At 44.0% G+C, this 24,294-nt stretch overlaps 1 protein-coding gene across 2 annotated transcripts in view; it reads right to left on the bottom strand.

Moving 5' to 3' along the window:
- LOC149448987 (E3 ubiquitin-protein ligase MARCHF6-like) overlaps positions 1-24,294 on the bottom strand; it is a 327,203-nt gene that overhangs the window by 286,473 nt on the left and 16,436 nt on the right. Inside the window, exon 2 of one of the 2 annotated variants that reach the window (XM_089693974.1) lies at positions 21,637-21,733. In XM_089693974.1, coding sequence (XP_089550100.1) covers positions 21,637-21,733 — 97 coding nt within the window. Of the gene's footprint in view, positions 1-21,636; positions 21,737-24,294 lie in introns of both variants that reach the window. The other variant, XM_089693972.1, reaches the window with a different exon arrangement.

Genomic DNA, 24,294 nt, shown 5'->3' on the forward strand with positions numbered 1-24,294 from the left:
GTCAGTGTTAGGATTCTGAATTTGATCCGTTGCGCAATCGGAAGCCAGTGGAGGGATTGGCAGAGGGGGGTGGCGGAAACGGAGCGGTTGGAAAGGTGAATGAGTCTGGCAGCCGTATTCAGGATCGACTGAAGCGGGGACAACCAGCGGCGAGGCAGGCCAGTGAGGAGGCAGTTGCAGTAGTCGAGTCGTGATATGATGAGGGAGTGGATGAGCTGTTTAGTGGTTTCTGGGGTTAGGAACGTGCGTATTTTGGCGATGTTGCGGAGGTGGAGTCTGCACGAGTTTGTTAAAGATTGGACTTGGGGCTGGAAGGATAGGTTGGAGTCCAGAATGACACCAAGTACTCTGGCCTGCGGGGCGGGTTTGATGGTGGCGTTGTTGAATGTGATGGAGAAGTCAATGGGGGGTGGAGTGCGGGCTGGGGGGAAAGACAAGAAACTCGGTTTTGGAGAGGTTCAGTTTAAGGAAGTGGAGCGACATCCAGTCTGATAGGTCGCTCAGTAGGTGTGTGATTCGGGCGGAGACCGAGGGGGTGAGGTGGGGGGTTGAGAGATAGATTTGTGTGTCGTCAGCATAGAGGCGGTAGTTGAAGCCGTGAGAGTGTATGAGTTGGCCAAGGGAGGAGGTGTAGATGGAGAAGGGGCCCGAGGACAGAGCCTTGAGGGACCCCAACAGAGAGGGGGAGTGAGGGGGAGGTGGTAGCATTATAGGTAACGCTGAAAGAGTGTTGTGACAAGTAGGATGAGAGCCAAGAGAGAGCAGAATCTCTGAGGCCGAGGGAGTGTAGTTTTTTGAGGAGGAGGGGGTGGTCGACTGTGTCGAAGGCAGCGGAGAGGTCAAGGAGTAGGAACACTGAATAGTGGCCATTAGCTTTGGCAGTTAGCAGGTCGTTGGAGAGTTTGAGTAAGGCAGTTTCGGTGGAGTGTAGGGGACGGAAGCTGGACTGTAGGGGATCGAGGAGGTTGTTGTCGTTGGGGTGAGAGCATAGGCGGGTATAGACTAGGCACTCGAGGAGTTTAGATGTAAATGGGAGCAGGGAGATGGGTCTGAGGTTGTTCGGGTCATTGGGGTCCAGGGAGGGCTTTTTAAGTATGGGGTTGATGTGTGTATGTTTCAGAGGGGAGGGGAAAGTGCCGGAGGAGAGGGAGAGATTGAAGATGGGGGTGAGGGAGCGTAGGATGGAGGGGGAGGGAGGTCGTAGGAGTTGTGAGGGGATAGGGTCGAGGGGGCAGGTGGTGAGGCGGGCATCAGAGAGGATCTTGGAGACTTCCTCGATGGTAGTAAGGTCAAAAGGTGCGGAGTGTTGGGGGAGCTTCAGTATGAGGAATGTAGGGTGGGGTGGAAGTGGAGGTCAGAGCAGTGGTGGGGCCGTGGGAGAGGGGTGATGAGGGGGTAGCTGGGTGAGGGGGAACGGGGTTGGAGGGAGTCTGAGCAGCGACGAAGTCCCTGCGGGTTATGTTGAGGGGGAGGGGGGGATGAGGGGGTAGCTGTGTGAGAGGGGACGGGTTGAGAGGGCGTGTGAGTTGTGGCGATGTCCTTGCGAATTGTGTCAATCTTGTTTTTGAAGTGATTGGCAATCTCAAGGGCGGTGAGTGAGGTGCTGGGTGGAGGTGGGGGTAGAGAGTTGAAGGTGAAGAAGAGTCAGCGAGGATTGGAGGAGAGGGCCTTGATGAGGGTCAGGAAGTATGCTTGTTTGGCTGCGTGGAGGGAGGAGGTGTAGGTGTGGAAGGCAAATTTGTAGCGGGTGAAGGCTTGGTGGGATTTGGTTTTGTGCCATAGTCGCTCCAGGGCACGACTGTGTCGTTTGAGGGTTTTGGTGTGATCAGTCTGACAGGGCTGGAGCAAATGAATGGATTTGAAATTTCCTTTAAGAACTAAATCATTGAGGTCTCTCAAAGTGTGGTCTGGTTGTGCGAAATGGTGTCCCTCAGGTGTGCAAAAGTCATCTTCTTTATGTTCCTTGATGGTATGTCTGTGCAAATTCATCCCTGTTTGCAACTTCTGTCCTGTTTCGCCAACATAAGATCCTTTGTTACATTTTCTGCACTGTATAAGGTACACAACATTACTGGAGGTGCAGCTGTATGAACCGGAGATATTAAAGATCCCTTTTGAGTGTCTGACACTTTTTGATTGATTTGGTTGCACAGTGTGCAGCATTTTTTATTGCAGGGTTTGTTTCCATTATTTGTGACATCATAATCAGAAGGAAGTTTCTTACTGATTATTTTATTTCTGAGGTTGGGGGGTTGTCTGAAAGCCAGTATTGGAGGTTGCTGGAATATTTCTTTCAGAGTTCCATCCTCTGTTATGATGGGTTGTAAATCTTTGATTATTTTTCTTATTCCTTCTAGTGCTGGGTTGTATGTGATTACTAAAGGTACACGGTTGTTTGTTTTTTTTCCTCTTTGTACTGAAGTAGATTTTCCCTTCGGGTTCTCAAGGCTGTGTTTATGCTGGTGTTGATAGTTTTGTCCTTGTAACCTAGCAAACTGTGAGTAATTTTCAGCCTCTGCACGCAGTTTATCCACACAAAACATTGCCGACCAGCTCATGGTGTCCCTGATCTCTGCCCAACAGTGTCTAGTGTGAACCAACTGCAGTCAGCCATTTAACCCTCACTGCAGTGGCGTCAGACCACTGTACTCCAGCACCATCATCCTGATCACCGCCATACCAGTGGGTCCTGATCACCTCCATCGTCTGTGAGAAGAGAGATCCAATGCAGCCAACACTGAGTAATTTTCAGCCTTTGCACACAGTTTACACACACTCACAAAACATTGCCAACCAGCTCACGGTATCTCTGATCTTTGCCCAACAGTGTCTACTGTGAACCAACCACAGCCAGCCATCTGTTCCTTATTGCAGTGATGTCAGACCGCTGTACACCAGCACCAGTATCCTAATTACTACCACAGCATCATCCTGATCACCGACATACCAGTGGGTCCTGATCACCATTGTCTTTGAAGAGAGAGCTCCATTACAGTGCACGGTGTGTAATTTTCAGCTTCTGCACAGTTTACCCATACAAAACATTGCCAGCCAGCTCATGGTGTCCCTGATCTCTGCCCATCAGTGTCTTGTGTGAACCAACCGCAGTCAGCCATCTGTCCCTCACTGCAGTGACCTCAGACCACTGTACACCAGCACCATCATCCTGATCACTGCCATCGCCTGTAAGGAGAGAGAGCCATTACAGCTGAGTAATTTTCAACCTTTGTACAGAGTTTACACACACTCACAAAAACACTGCCTGCCAGCTCACGGTATCTCTGATCTTTTGCCCAACAGTGACTAGTGTGAACCAACCGCAGCCAGATATCTGTCCCTCCCTGCAACACCATCATCATGATCACTACCATACCAGTAGGTCCTGATCGCAGTGTCAAACATATGTCCAAAAAATTCTACACAAGCGATGTGGCGTTTCAAATTGAGATGAGGGTAACGGAGAACTCTCACTGTCAGACTCAGATTCTGTATATGAACCAGTAGACAGCAGCGGTCCAGTCTCTGATTCAGAAGAACGTGCTCCAACAAAAATAATGAGGCGCTCCAAGGAGCAGCAAGCAACCACTAGAAGCTCAATACCTTCCTCTGACATGGCTGGTACCAGCAGTGTAAGTGCAAGTACTAGTACTCGGGTGTCACGTCAGCCACCAAGGATTAGGGTCCATACTGCTGTCCCAGATGCACTTTTAAACCCTTTGTGGCAACCTTCAGGATCAGGAGCACCTATAAATTCCCCATTCATAGCCCAGCCAGGCATTCAGGCAGAAACCCCAAATTTTACAACCATTCATTTTTTTCCATTTATTTTTCACGGCAGATTTTTTTAATTCAGTTGTGGACCAATACGATCTTTTTGCCCAGCAATTTATCACGCAAAATCCCAACTCCTCTTATGCCCGTCCATTTCAGTGGAAACACCTCACAGTGCAAGAGATTAAAGTGTTTCTTGGCCTCACATTTAATATGGGACTAACAACAGAAAAAAAAAAAAATAACTGCAGGCTTATTGGTCAACAAATTTCATTCATCACATGCTGCTATATTCCGCCACTATGTCCAGGACCTATTATAAAATAATTACGTGCTTTCTGCATTTCAACAATAATTCCCTGATACCCCAAAACAACACCCCGAGTATGACAAACTTTATAAAATTCGGCCACTGATCAATTATTTCAACCAACAATTTTCTAAAATATATTGTCCTGAAAAAAAACATTTGTGTTGACGAATCCCTAATCCAATTCACTGGGAGGCTAGTCATAAAACAATACATTCCAAGAAAACAGGCCAGATACGGGGTGAAGATGAACAAACTCTGCAAAAGGGCTACACGGCATGTCCACAAGTTCTGTATCTACGAAGGAAAGGAGCCCCCTGAATGCCTAGCCTATACGGGGAGTAGCAGAAAAGTTGTCTGGAACCTGGCACACCCCCCTCTTCAATCAGGGGTACTACCTTTACGTGGACAATTTCTATAGAAGCCTGCCCCTTTTCCGCCACCTTTATCTCAAGAATACTGTAGCCTGTGGCACAGTTCGACCCAATCGGAAGGGCTTCCCACAACAATTGGTTGCCATCAGGCTAAACAGGGGGGAGTCAGCTAGATTGAGAAATGAAAAGATCTTGGCCCTTAACGCCCAAAAACGAGATCTGTATGTCCTTTCCTCTATCCATAACAGCAGCTCATTGGAAATTCAAGGAAGACACATTCCCATCTGAAAACCCCAATGCATACACGAATACAACCTGTACAAGGGGGGGAGTGGATTTAAATGATCAAATGTTACAGTCCTACTTACCCACCAGAAGATCAATCCACTGGTATAAAAAAAAAAAAAAAAAAAGTATCCTTCTACCTTTTCCATTTGGCCCTGTACAATTCCTACATCGTTTACCAGTAGTCCACACAAATACCTGTCACCTTCTTACACTATCAGGAAGAAATTCTCACATCCCTCATCTATCAAGAAAGTCCCTTACCTGAACAAATTCGCTCTGATGCAGTGAGCCAATTGCATGAAAGACATTTCCCCGATATCCTCCCCCCTACCCAAGCAAACCGCCATCCTCAAAAAAAAAAAAAATAAATAAAATGCGTGTGCTCCAAAAATAGAATTCGAGGTGACAACTGATACTGCTGTCCCCAGTGTCCCTCAAAGCCTGGTCTCTGTATGAGTGAGTTCTTCCGTATCTACCATACCTCACTACATTATTAGTGAAGTATGGTGAAGATATTTCTCTTTGTCCGCCATCTGCCATTTCCCTGCCACGTTTCTACCTATTGCCTGGATTCATTTCCTGCCTTCCATCTGAACTGACCTCGGCCTGTTAATCAACCATGCCCCTTCCTGAACTGACCTCGGCCTGTTAATCGACCAGGTTTTTTGCCTGCCTTCTGAACTGATCTTTTGCCCTTCCACTTTAGTAGTGGGATTCAAGACAACACAGGGGTCTCACGTATGTAAGGGGATCCAGAGTAGTGTTTCCAAGTGGAGAAAACGTTTTAGTTTTCTTTGGGTTCTGTAATTCCTGGATCAAGGTCTGGAGACCAGAGGCTTCAAAGAGATTTGTGTGGGAAGAAGTCTCTACCCCTTTGTCCAGTCTTACCTAACCAAGGCCCTAAGCATAATGTTTCTGCCTGGACCAATCCTTAGACCACGTCTCTGCTTTCTGTCTGTATTGACTGTGGCCTTTTTATGGACCATGTCCCTGTCTTCTGCCTGGACCACTGCTTTGCCTTTTTGCTCACCACGTCTATGCATGGCACCGGTACTTACCCATCTGCACATCCCACTGGCTACCTTCCTGCGAGATACTGGTGCCACTCATCCTCTGTGGACAACTGTACTACTGAAACCAGGTACTCTTTGGTTTATCTTTTGTTTATCTTCCAGGCGAGTGAACATAGTGCTATGTGGGCAGCCACGTACCAGTAGGTAAAGCTTTTTAGGAACAGGCTGCAGGTGAAGCTACACTATGCTTTATTGATCAATAATGTTTGCTGATTTATGTGATACACAGGTTGCAGTGTCCGGTAGTCAGTCCAAACACTGAAAAGGCCTTACACATGTGATATCCCCATACTCAGGGAAAAGTAGCAGAATGTGTGTTGATGTGTTATTCTAAGGATACCTATGCAGTGTGTTAGAAACGTCTTATTATTGGTAACATTGCGTAAAAAAAAAAATATATATATATATATATATATATATATTTATTTCACATTTTCTTCTGAAGACTCCCCATGCCTCTTTCCAAAATAGGGTCATTTTGTAGGCGTTTCCACTGTCCTGCTGCTCCAGGACCTCCAAAATTGTGATAGGTAGTCAAGAAATTAGATGTGTAATTTTTGCCCTTAGTAAGCCAAAAGGTGCTTATTGGATGTGGGGCCCCTCTATGTGGCTAGGCTGTGAAAAAGTCTTGCACGTGTGGTATCGTCGTACTCAGGAAGAGTTATAGAATTTGTTTTGGGGTGTAATTTTAGGTATGCCTATGCTGTATAATAGAAATATCTCATGGAGTGACAACTTTGCGTAAAACAAAATACATTTTAATTTTCTTTTCACACTTTCTTAAAACATACCTTGGGGTGTTCTCTCCAAAATGGGGTAATTTTATGGGCAATTCCATTGTCCTGGTGCTCCAGGACCTCCAAAACTGCGATAGGCAGTAAAGCAATTAGATGTGTAATTTTTGCCCCTAGAATGCCAAAAGGTGCTTATTGGATTTGGAGCCCTTCAATGTGGCTAGGCTGTGGAAAAAGTCTCACACGTGTGATATCACCGAACTCAGGAGAAGTTACAGAATGCATTTTGAGGTGTAATTTTAAGTTTGCCTATGCTGTGTAATAGAAATATCTCATAGATTAACAAATTTGTATTAAAAAAAAAACAAAAAAAAAAAAACAAATTCACTCTTTTCACATTTTCAAAAAACTTGTGGCACAATATGAAGTCTTCAAAAGACTCCCCCCATGCCTCTTAAACAAAACATACCTTGGGGTGTTCTCTCCAAAATGGGTTCATTTTGTGGGAAATGCAATTGTCCTGGTGCTCCAGGACCTCCAAAACTGTGATAGGCAGTCAAGAAATCAGATGTGTAATTTTTGCTCCGAGGACACCTAAGAGTGCTTATTGGACGTGGGGTCCCTCTATGTAGCCAGGCTGTGAAAAAGTTTCACACATGTGGTATTGGCATACTCCGAAAGAGTAGCAGACTGTGTTTTGGGGTGTAACTGCAAGTATGCCTATGCCGTGTGGGGGGGATTTACTTTCATCATTTCCCCCAAAAATTGGCAAAAAAATTACAACTTCAAAAAAACTCCCCATGCCTCATTAAATACCTCAGACGGTCTACTTTTCAAAAGGGGGTCATTTGGGGGGAATTTGTACTGTCCTGGCATTTTAGGGCCCCAAGAAATTATATAGTCAGTACATCAGGACTGATAAATTCTCAAAAGATATATACCATGGTCTGTGGACTCTAACTTTCACACAAACTAAATAGCACACACTGATTTGGGTTCTGCCAAAAAAATATAGCACAATGGATTTTGGCTTACATTTATGAAAAAAGTATATTTGCAAATTTTAATAAAAACTAAGAAAAAAATTCAGGCTTGTTTTTCTAGCAAAAAATAGAAAACCCAGTGGTGACTAAATACCACCAAATGAAAGCTCTATTTGTGTGAAAAAAATATGATAAAAATTTCATTTGGATACAGTGTCATATACCTGAGTAATTGTCATTCATAGTGTGAGACCGTGGATGGCTGAAAATTGGCGTGGATTGGAAGGGGGTGAAAGTGTCCAAACTTGAAGTGGTTAATGTGGCAAAAGGATTGATTCCTAAATTTTGGAAGGCCCAGGATTCACCTAAAGTCAAAGACTGGATAAAGAGGGTAGAATATATTTATAAGGAAGAAGAGCTATACCATAGTGGAGGAGATAAAATGGAGAAATGTATGAAAATGTGGAAAAGGTGGTGTGAATTTAGGACTACAAGGAAATTCGCTGAACTGATGGAAATAGAGGGGACAAGGAGAGGGAGGAATGGGGCAAAAAAAGGTTACCTTAATTAGTGAAAACGAACAGAAGGGGGCACCAATCTGAGTGTAGAGGGTTAATGACTTATTACTAACAAAGAACTTGCAGAAAGCTGGAATAGGGTAAGTTTTTTTCCATTGGTATAAAACGTTTTTTTTCCGTGGGAAACGTGGGCGCAGGTGAGACAAAGTTTTGTTGCAACGGAAGATCCCTATGATTGGGATGAGGGTAAGCTGTCTGGAAGTGGTGTTATTGACTTTCATGGGGATTTTGCTGGGTGCAGCCAATCAGGTCTGAAGAAGAAAGTGCTTCAAAATGCGTCACCCGACTTCTCCTTGCTTTGCCTTTGGTCGCCCGCCGGGTCCAGACTTCCTTGCGGTCCACGCTGGTTAACGGCGCCGAATTCAAACTTCCTGCACCGCTGACAGCTGACGGTTCCATCCCGTCCATCCTGAATGACCAGGACCCACACCCACATTGCTGGCTGGCTGATGGCTCACTAGAGGATTGCTTTTTAATGCCTTTTAAACGCCATACGTTTGAGTAGTTATGATACTTTATGTTATTAATAAATCACTAACCCTCTACACTCAGATTTGTGCCCTGTTTGTTTTTATCTTCTGCAGAGTAATGCTTCGCTCTATGGGGGGCTGCCTTTGCCTGTAAAACCCTATCCAGGACTTTTGGATTTATGGACTTTTATGCCCTAATGTTATTTTTATCATCTGTATGGTTTGTCATTTACCCCATATGCTCACTTTTCTATCAGGATCTACATATGTAGTTCCCTCTCAGAGCCAATTCTTTTTTATTTTTCTGTACATTAATTAGTCAGCATTTGTGAAACAAGAAGAGAATGGGAAAGGGGAATACGGGTGGTGAGGGGAGAGGGAGGGAAAAGTAAATACAATTTGTTATGAATATTAGTTGATGTGTTAGTAATGTATTGGTATTTGTATAATGTATTTAACAATAAAAATATAATAATTAAAAAAAATGAACATAGCAAAGAGTCCTTAGCTATCATTTTGTTGTGAAAAATACATCTACCTCAGTCAGATGCTGGCCTGGTCGATAACAGCTTCTAGTTGCAGCAGCCAGTACACCATGTTTCTGGCCACTACTGTCACTGCAATAGCTGGTTTCAAATTTACCAGAGTGGAGTCCCAGACCTTTATAAGGAAGGAGTCTATTCTCCTATCCATCAGGTCCCTCAAAGGCCAAATCAGTAATTTTTGACAATTGGGAAAAGGGTGCATCAAGCTTCAGATTTTTGTTCCATACTGCAGCCGCATCCTCAAATGAAAATCTTTGCATGAGGAATCTGGAAACAAATGGTTTCCTTTCAGGATCCCGACATTATTTCTAGCAGGACCTCATGACCAGGGAAAACTATTTGTCTGCTCCCCAGCCATGATACATCTGGTCATGGAGGGAGAGTCATTTTTTTCCCCCTCTTGAATATCTAGGGTAGTATAAATTACCCCCAACAGATTGTCTACATAATCAAGAGGCAACTTTTACTTTAGATTTAAAAATTATACTGCACAAATCTTGAATTAAAAAAAAAAAAAAAAAAAAAAAAAAAAGTTGTGCAAATTACACTGTGCAGTTATTTCAAGAAAATAGAGAAATAAATGTGTCACAAAATTTATAAATGAAAAACAGAAAAGAGAAAATAAATTAGACCACCACAAATACATATGCAACAATGAAATGCAAAATGAACAAAACAGTCTCCTCCAAATTTCCTCCAAAGCAAATACAGTGTGTCAGATAAGTCCAAGCACCAAAAGTTGTCTTCCACTTCAAAGAAAGATCATGTATCAGAATGGGATGATTTGGAAACACCCCTAGTGTTTCACATAGATGACAAAACAGAAGGCTTACCACATAGCCAGTGACTTAACATAAAAAGAGTTAGTAAGCTTGTAAGAGAACGCTACTCAAGAGAATGTCAGGATACCGTTAGATTCCTCACAGTGCAGGCTTGGAAAAGCAAGCAGATGCTCATAGGAGAAGAAAAGAAAGAGCACCACGCTTCCATAGTATAAAATCTTTTGGATGTTTTATTAGGAGTTAAAAACGCCAACATAAACTCACACTAATCCAGCAGCAGACAAACTACAAATATCCAAGATGCACAGGGACTTGCACGTAAGAATGTGGTGATGTTATGACTTCTGGTCATGCCCTACATGTTTTGTGATAAATTATGTCATCTAAGTCTTCTATATATAATCACAATAGGAGGAGCACAGGAACAGAAAACGATTGAGCATAAGACAACTTATACTTGGAAGCTGCTCTATTCTCCCCTGCTAGGCCCTCTTCCGCAGACCCCACCTAGGAGCCAGAAACTAGAATTTCCTCCTCCTCCCTAGACTGACAGGATCCTGCACTAGTGGCAACTGACAGAAAAGTTGATTGGATGGTGGCTGTGGAAGAGGGATACTGGCAAATCAGAGACCAGAAAGACTAATGTACCCAACAGCAGGAGCTTTACTGACATGACCAAGTCATTACATTGGACTACCGACTCCTCTTTGACCAGACTAGCTATACATGTCCTACATAGCAAAATAAATAAAAATCAATGTGCGCTATCAAACTAGTGAATAAGCTAATAAAATAGAGCAGCTGCAATAACACATAAAAGGTGATCCCACACTTAAAACATACATAAATAGTGTTGCGCTAACATAATAGTCCATAAACAGTCAACCGTGATAGTTCAATCAAAATATGAAATATAAATATACATATAAAGTGCTTGAATGGAGAAAATCAAATAAGGTGCTTGAATGGTGAAGAATCACTACGATGTAGTTCTATGTCCTACATAGCATTTTCGTCCAGGACATGTCCATGGCAATCTTGCAAGAGGGATACGGTCCGCAAAGTTCGGGATTTCCATAATTTGTTGTCTTCAGAGCCATGAGCCTTTTGAGAGGAAATGATGGGTCTGAAAAAAGGCCAAGGGATTCCAGGGGTTGGAATCTCTGATCCTGTAGACCCGGGCTGAAGACTGGGTTCCCCACTATCAGGGGTCAGTGGGGAGGGCACTGGTGAAACTGGTGAGGTCTTGTAGGGTTTTGCGGCAAATCCGTCACATCGCTCTCACAGTGGGATGTGCAAAGGTCGCGGTGGGTAGACCTGTACGGCACCAGGGTAGTGAACACAGTGGTATCCCTAATAAGGCCCATTCCACCTGTACCCATTGCTTCAAAGTACCATGCCAGCACCAGTCCAACATTCTGATCAAATGGGAAGCAATATGATACAAATTTGGGCAAGGCCATTACCCACTGCAATTTTGGCAGTCGTAGTAGCTGTAGGGACAGTCAAGGAGGTCTGTCCAAACAAATTAGTAATAGTTTGGTTTACCAACTGAGAGAACGATCCTTTGCAGTAAACAGTCTGGGCATTATATTCATTTTGACGATACTGCAAGGTCAGAACCAGGAGAAAGGTCCATTCTGCCAGGTCAAAAGGTCCTTTTTTTATAGATGTTAAGAGTGGTGGGAAGTTCAGCTGGAAGATGACTTTCAATCTGCAGGAGAGGTAAATGCCTAAGTATTTGGTGTGACTTTGCCCAGTTAGAAGGAAAATCTGCTTTAACCCCCCTGGCTGTATTCCCGAGTGTAGCTCGGGGTTACGTTTCAGTACCAGAAGCAGTAACCCCAAGCTACACTCGGGATTATACATCAGCATTGCTCTGGGATCCCTGGATCACTTACCTTGTCCCACGCTGTCCTCCCGCTGCGTCCCAGGCCATGTCCTCTGGCCGATGCCGGCATCTGTCTTCCATTCCCTGCGTCGGGATGTACGGGGGGGGGGGGGGGCAGAACCGGCGGTAGATTAAAAAATGTCAAAATTTTACTTACACATAATAATACAGTAATGTAATACAATCAGATTTTAGTGTATCAAACCATTTCACATATATTTTGTCCCTAGTGCTTTGTCCAGTGCCCTGCCTGAATTTTAACATTCTTTCTGCCTGGAATCTGAGAAACGTCCATGGAATCCAAAAAGCGTCCCTTTAGGCCAAAAGCAGTTTTAGACCAGCTAGAGAAAAGCGATAGTAAAATTAGAACCACTTGCAGAATTGAGTGATAATGATTTGTGGGGAAATTCGTCAGACACTGAAAACGATTCTGCGACTGAGCTCAGTGATGTGCGAACTTGGTGCTCTATTTCAGTGTTTTTGGTTTGATTACATTATTGAATAAAATGTATTATTATATTTTATGATTATATTATAATTTATGATTTCGTGCTTCAAATTTTATCATACCCGCGATGTTTACTAGACAGATTTCAGTGAGTTATTCCTAAGAATTACAGGCCTACTATAAAAGAAAAACATATTTCCATTGAAAACAATGTACCACTTTGAGCACAGAAATACTGACATAATCATACCGCTAGGGAGGTTAAGCAAGTTGGACTGAAAAGCCGAAATGGACACATTCAAAGCCTCTGACTTTTGACAGTTAACACGGAAGAATGAAAGAGTCTCATATGTCTTCAGTTCTGAAAGTAAATTATGGAGAGATACAAGAGGGCTAGAAAGAAAGAATAAGTCATCCACATATGCAGCAACTTTTGGAGACAGCAAGGGGTCCACGGAGATGCCCTGGATATTGGGATATTTTCTCACCACACGTAGAATAAGCTCCAGAGTTGGATTAAAGATTAGGGGAGAGAGGGGGCATCCCTGGCGAGTCCCATTGGTGATCGCAAAGGAGAGAGATAGATAGCCATTCACCTTCAGCTGAGCGGAGGGGTGGGAGTAGATGGCCTGCATCCACTGTATCATCTGTTGCCCTAGACCAATGTGTCTCAAGGTCTCCTTCAGAAAGATCCAGTTTACTCAAACGCCTTTTCAGTATCAGTGGAGAGAAGCATAAGGATTTTTCGGGACCAAGCCACATGTCCATAGATTTATGTCCATAGTCATATTGTCCCTTGCTTCCCTAGTAGGGACAAAGCCCACTTGGTCACCATGGATCAGGTCTGGGATGGAGTCCATCAGGCGCATAGCTAAAATTTTGGTGAATAATTTAAGGTCAACATTCAGGAGGGAGATGGGTCTTTATTTTTGACAGAGCGGGTCCTTGTCCTCCTTCGGTATTACCGAAATATGAGCCTGGAGTGTCTTTCGGGAAAACTGCCCCCATGCCCACTGCATTATAGGCAGCCATAAAATGTGAAAGAAGAAGGGGACTGAACGTTTTGTAGCAAAGAATATCTATCCAGGCCTGGAACCTTCCCAGATTGTGAAACATGGCTATCGCTAGTTTCTCCACAGAGAGAGGGGTTTCCATGGAGGCCAAGTCCGATTGCATGGAAGGCCCAAGTCTTTCAGATACTGTCAAACAGCCTCCGTCCTGTCGGAGGCCCACGTAGAGAGCCCTCCGATGAAAGGTTATAGAGTGACTCGTAGTAGCATTTGAAGATACTGGCAATGTCCTACATAGCGTGGATCTTCTGCTGGGTCTCATCTATAAGTTCTGAGATAAATGTGGGTGCTTTTTGAGCTCGCAGCGCACTGGCCCAGAGCTTGCCCTGTCCATAAAAAGAGCGACAGCATTTGGAAAGCATAGCTTTGGCCTTGTCCATGGCTAGAGAGCTCAATTAATGCCTCAGGACCATGAGTTCCGACAGGATCGAGGTCGCAAGAGGTTTTTTTATTGGCCGATTCCAATGTATGGAACTTAGTCAGAAGATCAGTAATTTGTTGAACCCTTTCTCTATTCAAACAGGCTCCCAGCTTAATTAAGACCCTTCTAGCGTAGACTTTGTGCGTCTCCCACACTGTCATCAGGGCACTGTCTGGAATTGCATTGGTGGAGAAAAAAAGCCTTAGTTGCCTTGATACTTCAGCCACCACCTCCAGCTGCTGGATCAAGGAGTCCTTCAGTTTCCAGTGCCAGAACTGGGGCTTGGGAGGACAATATTTCTATGTCCACCCAGACCGCAGCATGATCTGAAAAGGTGATAAAACCAATGGACGCTGCTTGGACCCTCAATAAAAGAGATTGGGGAATCAGAAAAAGATCAATTCATGAGGGTGCAAGTAGAATGTGTAGTCCCAGTGGGTCGGGTGAAGTATTCTTCAGACATCCACCAGGTGAAAAGGCATGGATGTTTTTCTTCAGGCGTTTTAGTGTCACGTAGGAAACACGCGAGGCAGTTTTGGAAGCATCAAATGCCAGATTCATATTAGACCACCCATGAGAAGTGGCCCTTCTGGAAAGTCCTCCAGTTTTGAGAGGCCTTCTCTAAAAATGTGATCGGATTCAAATTAGGTAGATATAAGTTCACTGAAGTGGACATTGTGTTGCCAAGCAACCCCTTCACAAATAGAACTCGCCCTTCTGCATCACACCACTGATGCTCTGTTAAGCAAAATCCTCACTCCTTTAGAATTAGAGTCTGGAGAGCATCCATGATACACCGTTGGAAAGAGGTGGTCACAAAATTTTGGTATTCTATCCATAAGTGTGTCTCCTGATGAAAACAGATATAAGCCTTAAGGTGTCGCATATTAAAAAGCACCATTGAGCGCTTCTCTGGTGTGTTCATCCCCTTGATATTGATGGACACCAGTCGCATGAGCTCCAGCTCATGGGCAATCAAGGGGAAGGCATGGATAGAGAGGAGAGAAACCTTCCCCCCGCCAGGGACAGAGGGGCTGGGGGAAGTGGGGATATAGAGAAACAAGAAAAAGAGGGAAAGAGTGAAGGAAGAAAGGAAAGATGGAAACGGAGAGAAAAAAAGACAAGAGGTGAAGAGAATAGAAGATTGGAGAGCCCAAATAGGAAACTAAGTTGCCTAGGGCAATAAAAAAAAAAAGTCTCAAGCACCCACAAACACATACAGGGCAATGTCAATAAGGTTCAACCCTATGCGGGGGGAGTGGTTGGAAACAGCGGAGGTTAGAGACTTCCCATCCCAACCCTAACCTACATACCTGGCATTTTCATTATCATATCTTGCTTAATGGATGTGATGTCAATACTTTCAGCAACCTTGTTGAGGTAGCCCGGCAGAGTGGCATGACCCTGAACCCTGGAGTTCGTGTAATAACATGTGCAAATTCTAAATGCAAACTTAGCCTAAGAAAACCAATAATCCACAATAGTGTCAGTCCCCCAGCCCTCCAGAGATAGAGAGCAGGGCTTCCGACAATCAGTCATCCAACAGCGGGTACCCCATCAGCCATAAGGGAGAAGGTAGAAGAGAGGGGAGAGCCAGGGGTTGGGGGATGGGACGGCGGGGGCAGGAGAAAGAGCAGTAAAAGCTGGGGGAGGCGGGTGTGAAAGGTAGTCCCTGGGAGGCGTCAGTTTTGAACAACCAGCTCAGGATTAAGAGCGCAGAGGCATATTATCTCTAATACAGATGAACAACATGTAAATACATTAAGGCCTGCAGGCTGTCTCCCCCAGAACAAACCCCATACGTAACCCTGGGGATGGCATTTCCTATGCCAGGATCAAATACTCTGTTCAAACATGGGAAAAATAAAATAGACTGGGGAGATAGCCGTGGTTTTAACCCCTATGGCTAAAAGAACCCATAGGTGTGATGCCACAGGAAGACCCCCTATCCCGCAGTCATGTAAAGTTTGTGAGTCCAAAACTGCCTCCCATGGCTACTAGATGCTATGTCAAACATACTCAGGTTAGAAAAATGTGACAATTCCAATGGATATAGGAAAGTCTGTCACCTCATAGTCAATACACTTTCGCTGTCAAGAACAAGAATCCCCCATCTGAGGCTAATGGGTATATCCCTTCGTATTACCAGATTGGAGAGTCCTGGTACTCTCAGTGCGGCAGAGACTAAATTAAAAAGTATTTGTAAAGGCTGAAGGTTTTTTACCTTCATGCATTCTATGCATGAAGGTAAAAAACCTGTGTGCAGCAACTCCAGTTCACTCAATACTAACCTGATCCTCATCGTGATCCAGCAATGTGAATGACAGCCTCGGCTGTCCAAGGTCTCTGCCTCCTCACTGGCTGAGCCAGCAAGCAGGAGCCATTGGCTCCAGCAGCTGTCAATCGTGGACAGCCAGCCAATGAGGAGAGGGGGGTGGGGCCAAGCCGCGGCTCCATGTGTGAATGGACACATGGAGCAGTGGGTGCCTCCATAGCAAGCTGCTTGCTGTGGGGGCACCAGACAGACAGGAGGAGCCAGGAGAGGCAACGGGGGAGCCAAGAAGAGAAGGATCCAGGCTGCTCTGTACAAAACCACTGCACACAGTAGGTAAGTATACACAGGTTTGTTATTTTACAGAAAAATTTAAAATATAATAAGGAACCTTAAGAATAGCTAAGTTTCCAGAGCATCCATCGGTGCTGGTATGCTGTTTCTTCTCAGGGGTCTGGGAATACGGTGTGGCAAACCCAGCCATGCCGCGGTGGTGGTGAAGCGGGTATCCCTGCTTGATATAGTGTGCAACCTGTCCAGTAACTGTATCAGGTCTATGTCGAAGAAAGTGAAAAGCTCCAGCAAATCCGCATGGCTTCGCAAAAGATGGTAAGCTGGAATAGGAAACCCCAGCAGTATCCATTTGATGCAGCTTCTCAAGCAGGGGTTTTAGAAGGGCTCTCCATTGTAAAGTAGCTCTGGAGATGTCAGGCAGAGTAGAGACCCTTGAATAACAGATAAGGACAGAGCCTCTGGAATTCAAAAAAATATATGTTTAAAGAGAGCTGCTATCAACCCAAACAGGGCAACCAACCAAAGCAATAAATCTCAAGACAGCGCTCTTCCCAAAAAATATCTTATAATTTTAATAAATAGCATTTTTGTATTATAAGAGATATTTTTTGGGAAGAGCGCTGTCTTGATATTGATTGCGTTAGAATAGAGACCCTTGTTCCGTCAAAATCCACTTGTCCTACCAACCAGGCTTTACGAAGGACCAACACGTCTCTGGGTCTGTTGGCTTGGGGCAGAGCGCCCGATGCACTCTACCAAACTCCAGAGCCGGGGGAGGGCTCTCATCCAAGACTTTGTGTAGGACCGCAGTCACCATATCCTGCAGGTTTTCTGGTCCAGTAGCCTCTGGAATGCCACGAAGCCTCAAGTTATTGTAGCAGCTCCTGTTCCATTCCTGCTCCTCCATGTGGAGCTGCAGCTCTACTAGGTGTTCCCCTTGGGTTGAGTGTCCCTTTTCGAGCTGAGAGACACTTTGCTCCAGGGTGGTGACCGCGTTCTCTAGGCCAACCTCGGTGTGAAGATGCTCGTAGTCCTCCCGATGTGGTTCCTCCAGCCTGAACAGCATGGCCTCAATGTCTGACTTAGTGGGGAGAGCCCGGGTTAGCACCCACAGATCTGCATCATCCTAGGTAGGTTGTGTGGAACGGCTCGGGCTACATGATGCCTGGGAGGAGGAGGCAAAGATTTCGGGCACTCCTGATATGGAGCCAGGCCCTGTTCATTGTGATGCAGACATGCCGGGAGAGGTGTGTGGAACGCTATGCCTCGAAACGCCATGTGGCTCCGCGAGCTGCAATGCGGGCAAGGAGTGCTGGCAGTCCAGAAAGAAACACCTTATTTCCGCAGCCAAAGGTGCCTGGAGGGTACTCTTGGTTTTCCGGCATTCAGGGTAGCTCATGATGGGTAAAAAGCTGGCATTTCAGCGGTAATAGGCAAGCTGGGAGTCGAGAGCTCCAGCAGGACATGTCTTCACTTCACGTCTTCCGCCATTGCCAAGCCACGCCTAGGAATATTTTTTTAAAGGCTAAGTTCACCTTTAAATAAATAATAAATGCACATATTTTGTAGGTCAAAAAATGTGCATTAATTATTTTTCTAGAGACCGTAGAGCATTACACTTGCGATCACAGGTGCAATGCCAGGCTCTTGCAAAATCTCAGTATCTATGACAGGCATGAGCATACAGTTACTAGAGAGCAGGAAGATCTATCAACTACAAGAGTGCTCACCAACATCCTAGCAGTTCACGGAGAACTACAAGCTATCTGCCATAAAGGCAGATGGTCATTGAAGTTCTTCCATTCACAGGATTCTGAATGAATTGCGCTGTTGTGTGGACACAGCCCCACTTTTTTAAAATTGTGACAGTGGGTGTGAAGGGAAGATCCCCTGCCCGCTGTCACAGCGAGGGATCAAAGGAGTGTGGGCAGGTGCTCTTTGGTAACATGTTACATCTGTATTTAGGGTGTAACATCTTACCAAAAGGTGAACTTTTTTATTTTGCATTTTTTCCAATGCAGCACTAAAAAAAAAAAAAAAAAAAAAAAAATTATGAAACAAAAGAAAATTTAAAAAAATTTAAATTTTAAGAGAAGAAAAGAAATTACAAAAAATTATAGCTAAGAAGAAAGAGTCAATTAGGGTTGATTATAGTTAACAAAGCGTTAATAAAGAGGTTAAAGTGATTTTAAAGGCAATTTTTTAAATTAACCACTTGCAGACTGCCCAATCTGTGCTGTCATTCGAAATAGCACAAGTTGATCAGCAGGTCCCGCTCATAAATCATCACCTGCCGATTGGCTTAGCAATTGACAATACAGAGCGCTACATTTACTAACAACACAGTGCTGTGTACATGGAGCAGAAATGTGGCTGTTTGCCTCTAGATGTTAAAGTAGAACTATAGGTAATATTTTTTTTTGTCTTTGATAGATCAAGGGAGGATGATAACCCATCAAGAGGAAATCCCTACAAATTAAGTAAAATCCTTGGGGGGGACCCCCCAGGTCACCAGAACTAATGTCCCCATTGAAAGATTTCCCTCTATTACTGGGGACAACCTAAAATTTGTGATATTCTTTTACCTTCACTTTCAATGATAAGGGCAAACAAATAGAGACGGTGTACCTCCCCAACGGGGGCACAGATAGCAATAAAAACTGAAAAGGTGGTCTAATCCCTCTCCACTATCCAAAAGAAAAAAAAAATTAAAATAGAAATTGCCTTTACTTATACTTTTACCCATTTCCAACCAGTGGCATTGGTACAGTGACAATGTATAGTATTATCACTGATCACTGTATTAGTGTCACTGTAGATGTCAGTGTCACTTAGTCCTTTCCCACCCAGTGTCAGATTGCCCATAACACTATCATAGTCACACTATAAGTCGCTGATCACCGCCATTACTAATATAAAAAAAAAAATAAAATAAAAATTCTAGTATATATACACACCATGATTTGTAGACGCTATAACTTTCACACAATCAATATACACTTATTGGGATTTTATTTTTACCAAAGACATGTAACAAACATTTTGGCCTAAAGTTATGAAGAAATTAGATGTTTTGTCTTTTTATTTGGATAGGTTTTTATAGCAGAAAATAAAAAATATGTTTTTTTTTTTAATTTTCGGTATTTTTTCATTTATAATATAAAATATTTTTTAAAAAACCCAGTGGTGATCAAATACCACCAAAATAAAGCCATTTTTGTGAAAAAAAAATTGAATTCAATTTGCGTAGAGCGTTGCATGACAGCGCAATTGACAGTTAAAGTGCAAATGCCATTGCCGAAGAGCAAAAAATGCCCTGGTCATGAAAGGGGTAAAAGCAGAGGAGAAAGCACTGGATCGATACAGCACTGAGGTAAATATGCAAGAATAGAGCACAGCAAGTGGAAAAACATTTTTTACCTCAGTGCAAGGAATGCATTAAGGTAACACAATTTTACCTTTTAGAACCACTTTAAACCAGAACAGAGTTTAGAAGAAAAAAAAAAAAACTTGCTTTAACTGATATCATATACAGATTGAAGATCACCCCTTTATTCTGCTATAAATGAACCACAGGAGGAGGAGGAGGAGCGGAGAGTGCTATGAAAGCCCACCGCATTTCAACTTTGTTGGGGCGTGTGTATCGCTCTTTAAGCGGAGCTCCACCCAAAAGGGGAAGTTTCTCTTTAAGTCTTTGTCAGGGTTGGCACCTTTGGGGAGCGGGTACCCGCTCCCACTTCCGCTTAACCACTTGCCTACCAGGCACTTATACCCCCTTATTTACCAGGCCAATTTTCAGCTTTCAGCGCTGCCGCATTTTGATTGACAATTGCGCGGCCATGCAACATTGTACCCATATGAAATTTTGATCATTTTTTTCTCACAAATAGAGCTTTCTTTTGGTGGTATTTAATCGCCACTGGGCGCTTTACTTTTTGCGCTATAAATAAAAAAAGTGCACAAAATTTGAAAAAAAAAAAAAGTTTCTTTGTTTCTTTTATAAAATTTTTCAAACAGGTATTTTTTCTCCTTCACTGATGTGCGTTGATGAGGCAGCACTGATGGGCACTGATAGGCGGCACTGATGGGCAGTACTAATGAGGTGGCACGGATAGGCGGCACTGATAGACAGCAATAATGAGGTGTCACGGATAGGCGGCACTAATATGCAGCACTGATAGGCGGCACTGATAGGTGACACTGATTATGGGTACTGATAGGTGACACTGACTGGCAGCACTGACTGGCACAACCCCTGGGCACTGACTGGTGGCACTGACTGACAGCACTGCTGGGCTGCACTGGTGGGTGGCACTGGTGGGCACAGGTGGGTGGCACTGGTGGGCACAGGTGGGTGGCACTGGTGGGTGGCACTGCAGTGTGGCACAGGTGGGTGGCACTGCAGTGTGGCACAGGTGGGCGGAGCTAGTGGGCGCACTGCTGGGCACAGGTGGGCGGAACTTGCGGGTTGCACTGCTGGGCACCGATCATCAGGGCGCTGATCATCAGTGCCCTGATGATCGGTGCCGATCCTCGCTCTGACAACTGGCGGTTCTCGGCAGTACTTTCCTCACGATCTGACAGCGTGAGGAAAGTGCAGCCGAGAACCGTCACTTGCATTTCCCTCTGATCAGCGTGTCATTGGACACCGCTGATCACGTGGTAAAAGGCCGCTGTGATTGGCCTTTTACCACATCACGTGATCAGCTGTGTCCGTAGGACACAGCGATCACGGAGATCGCCGGGTGCACGCCCCCTGGGGCGCGCAGGAGAGTGCGTTCTGGGAGGACGTCATATGACGTCCACTCAGAACTGGCCGGCCGCAGTGCAGCCGTCATTCGGCTATCTGCGGTCGGCAGCTAGTTAAAGACGATCGGAAGCAAAAATTGTCCCCCCCCCCCCGTAGTCTTCTGGGACATGTGACAGGTCCCAAAAGACTACAGGGCCATTCACAAAGCGCAGCGCTTCTCACGCATGCGCAGTGGGCGGGTGGCTGTGAAGCCACAAGCTGTCACAGCCGGGTGCACACACTGAAAATGCCAGGGAGAGAAGACGGCCGATGAAACCAGACATGGTGAGGACACCGCTGGATCAAGGGACCGGTAAGTGTCTGTATTTTAAAAGTCAGCAGCTACAGTTTTTGTAGCTGCTTACTTTTATTTTTTTTTTTTCAGGTGGAACTCTGCTTTAAGGTTCACAACTGGATAAAATACATGAGCTACATAGACCTTTTCATCAAGCAAATTTTCAGAAGCCTTTTGGTGTGAAGAAACCTTTACGGGACAAAAAAAAAAAAAAAGTGTGTTTGAGGTTAAAATAATTCTGAACTTACCACTCTTGATGAATAAATTTAATACTACCAGTACACACACATGGATGATAAAGAGGCTTCTCCACAGTTCCCTCTGAACGACACACTCGGCATATGTCTTCTAGGCAAAAACAGAGAAAATATGAACTACGGTAACATTAAAGGAAAAATGTATAAAACAGACAATTCTTATACGTTTTTGTAGGGCGGCGTTCAGACAGAGGTTAGACCATACACTATGACTGCACTTTATTTAACCACTTGCCCTCAAGAGGATTTACCCCCCTTCTTGACCAGGCCATTTTTTGCAATACAGCGCTGTTCTACTTTAGCTGACAATTGCGCAGTCATGCAATGATGCACCCAAATGAAATGTACGTCCTTTTTTCCCACAAATAGAGCTTTCTTTTAGTGGTATTTGATCACCTGTGCGTTATATTTTGCGCTATAAACAAAAAAAAAGACAATTCTGAGAAAAATATTTTTGACTTTTTACTAATAAACATGTCCAGTAAAAAAAAATTAAAAATCTAATTTCATCATAAATTTAGGCCAAAATGTATTCTGCTACGTCTTTGGAATTTTTGTTTTTTTACTAGTAACAGAGGAGATCAGCAACTTATATTGGGACTGCGGGAATTCTGACTCTGGGGGGGAACTAACTTTGTGTCACTGATATCTCCAGTGACACCAATACTGTGATCAGTGCTAATAAAATTCAATGACACTGTACTAATTGCACTAGGCAGGAAGGGGTGAACATGTGGGGCAATCAAAGGGTTAACTGTGTGCTGTTTCACAGTATGCCCTGTGAGTGCTTTCCACTGTAAGCAGAGCCATATAAAGCGGTGTGCAGGAGCTGACGGGAGAGATCTGTGTTGTTTATACAAAAAAAATTCTGGGACTAGTAAGATTCATATAGAGTTCTTAATATCCGTGACCATCACCTTCAGACACTGATGAAAAAGCTGAGGGTCTTCCTGTATGGGAGGGGTTATACAGGGGAGGACTTCGTGTTTGGCCTGCCAGTGTCCATTCACCTATAGGTAGCGCATAAACCAGATAGTAATGATTATAGCCTGCTTTGTGTTCGTGATGTACAATAAAGAAATATGCTTTGCTCTATCCACAATGATAACGCTGTAGAAAGTCACAGAAGGCATGGTCCAGTCCAGAAATAGATTGTCTACACGAGTACATTGGGGTGTCGATTTTTTCATTCAATAAGGAAAGAGACATACACATATATTTTACAGAGAGACTGAAATAGAAACAAAAAGGCCCATCACATAATTTAGGGTACATGAATAATTGTAGGCTAAAACAACTAAACAATCGAATATGAAAAGTGTAATCAAGTATTTTTGTAATCAATTAGTTAGTCAGCCGATTAGTTTGCCTGCATACAGAATTAATTACTTGTTTACATGTCAGAAAATACAGTGCAGCACACATACAGCTCAGTACACAGCCATACATGTCAGTATACAGAGTGCAGCACACATACAGCTCAGTACACAGCCATACATGTCAGTATACAGAGTGCAGCACACATACAGCTCAGTACACAGCCATACATGTCAGTATACAGAGTGCAGCACACATACAGCTCAGTACACAGCCATACATGTCAGTATACAGAGTGCAGCACACATACAGCTCAGTACACAGCCATACATGTCAGTATACAGAGTGCAGCACACATACAGCTCAGTACACAGCCATACATGTCAGTATACAGAGTGCAGCACACATACAGCTCAGTTCACTGAGAAAGCGCGCGCGCGACAGAGAGAGAAAGCGCGCGCGCGACAGAGAGAGAAAGCGCGCGCGCGACAGAGAGAGAAAGCGCGCGCGCGACAGAGAGAGAAAGCGCGCGCGCGACAGAGAGAGAAAGCGCGCGCGCGACAGAGAGAGAAAGCGCGCGCGCGACAGAGAGAGATCGCCACGGAAGGCAGATCAAGGGCAGTAATTCTAGCAGCTTCTCTGTAAATCTAAAATAGTAGCTTGTAAAGGCTTTTAAAGCATTGCCTATGGATATTAAAAACTGCTGCTGCCATTGCACGGGGCATACGCAGCTTTAAAGCATGTCATGTTTGGTATCTATTTACTCAGCATACCATGATCTTTTATATTTTATCAAATAATTGGCTAATATATTGTGTTTTAGAAGTAAAAAAAAAAAGTTGGTTTTTTTTTCAAAAAATTTGTGTTTGAAAAACTCTGTGCGAGTACTATATAAACCATTTTATTCACTAGTGTCTGCTTTAAAAAAATATATATGTTTTGGGTTCAAAGTAATTTTGTAGCTAAAAATACTGATTTTTTTTCATGTGAACAAAAAGTGTCAGAAAAGGCTTGGTCTTCAGGCAGTTAGAAGAGTTAATGAAGTGTGTGGCATAAACTTCTAATGCTGGGCATAAGATGCCCCCACCCCCCAAAATGACCCCTTTTTGGAAAGTAGACACCCCAAACTATTTTCTGTGAGGCAATAGAAGAATTTATTTTTTTACCACAAGTTTTTGGAAAGTGACAAAAAATATATATTTTTTTTACACACAAAATTGTCACTTAATTGATTTATTGCTCACACATGCCATGAGTACATGTGGAATTACTCCCCAAAATACACATTCTGCTACTTCTCCTGAGTATGGGGGTTCTACATGTGAGAGACTT

The sequence above is a fragment of the Staurois parvus genome, unplaced genomic scaffold (assembly GCF_062004578.1).
Source record: "Staurois parvus isolate SC_StPar_1 unplaced genomic scaffold, SC_StPar_1.0 ptg000645l, whole genome shotgun sequence".
Lineage (NCBI taxonomy): Eukaryota > Metazoa > Chordata > Amphibia > Anura > Ranidae > Staurois > Staurois parvus.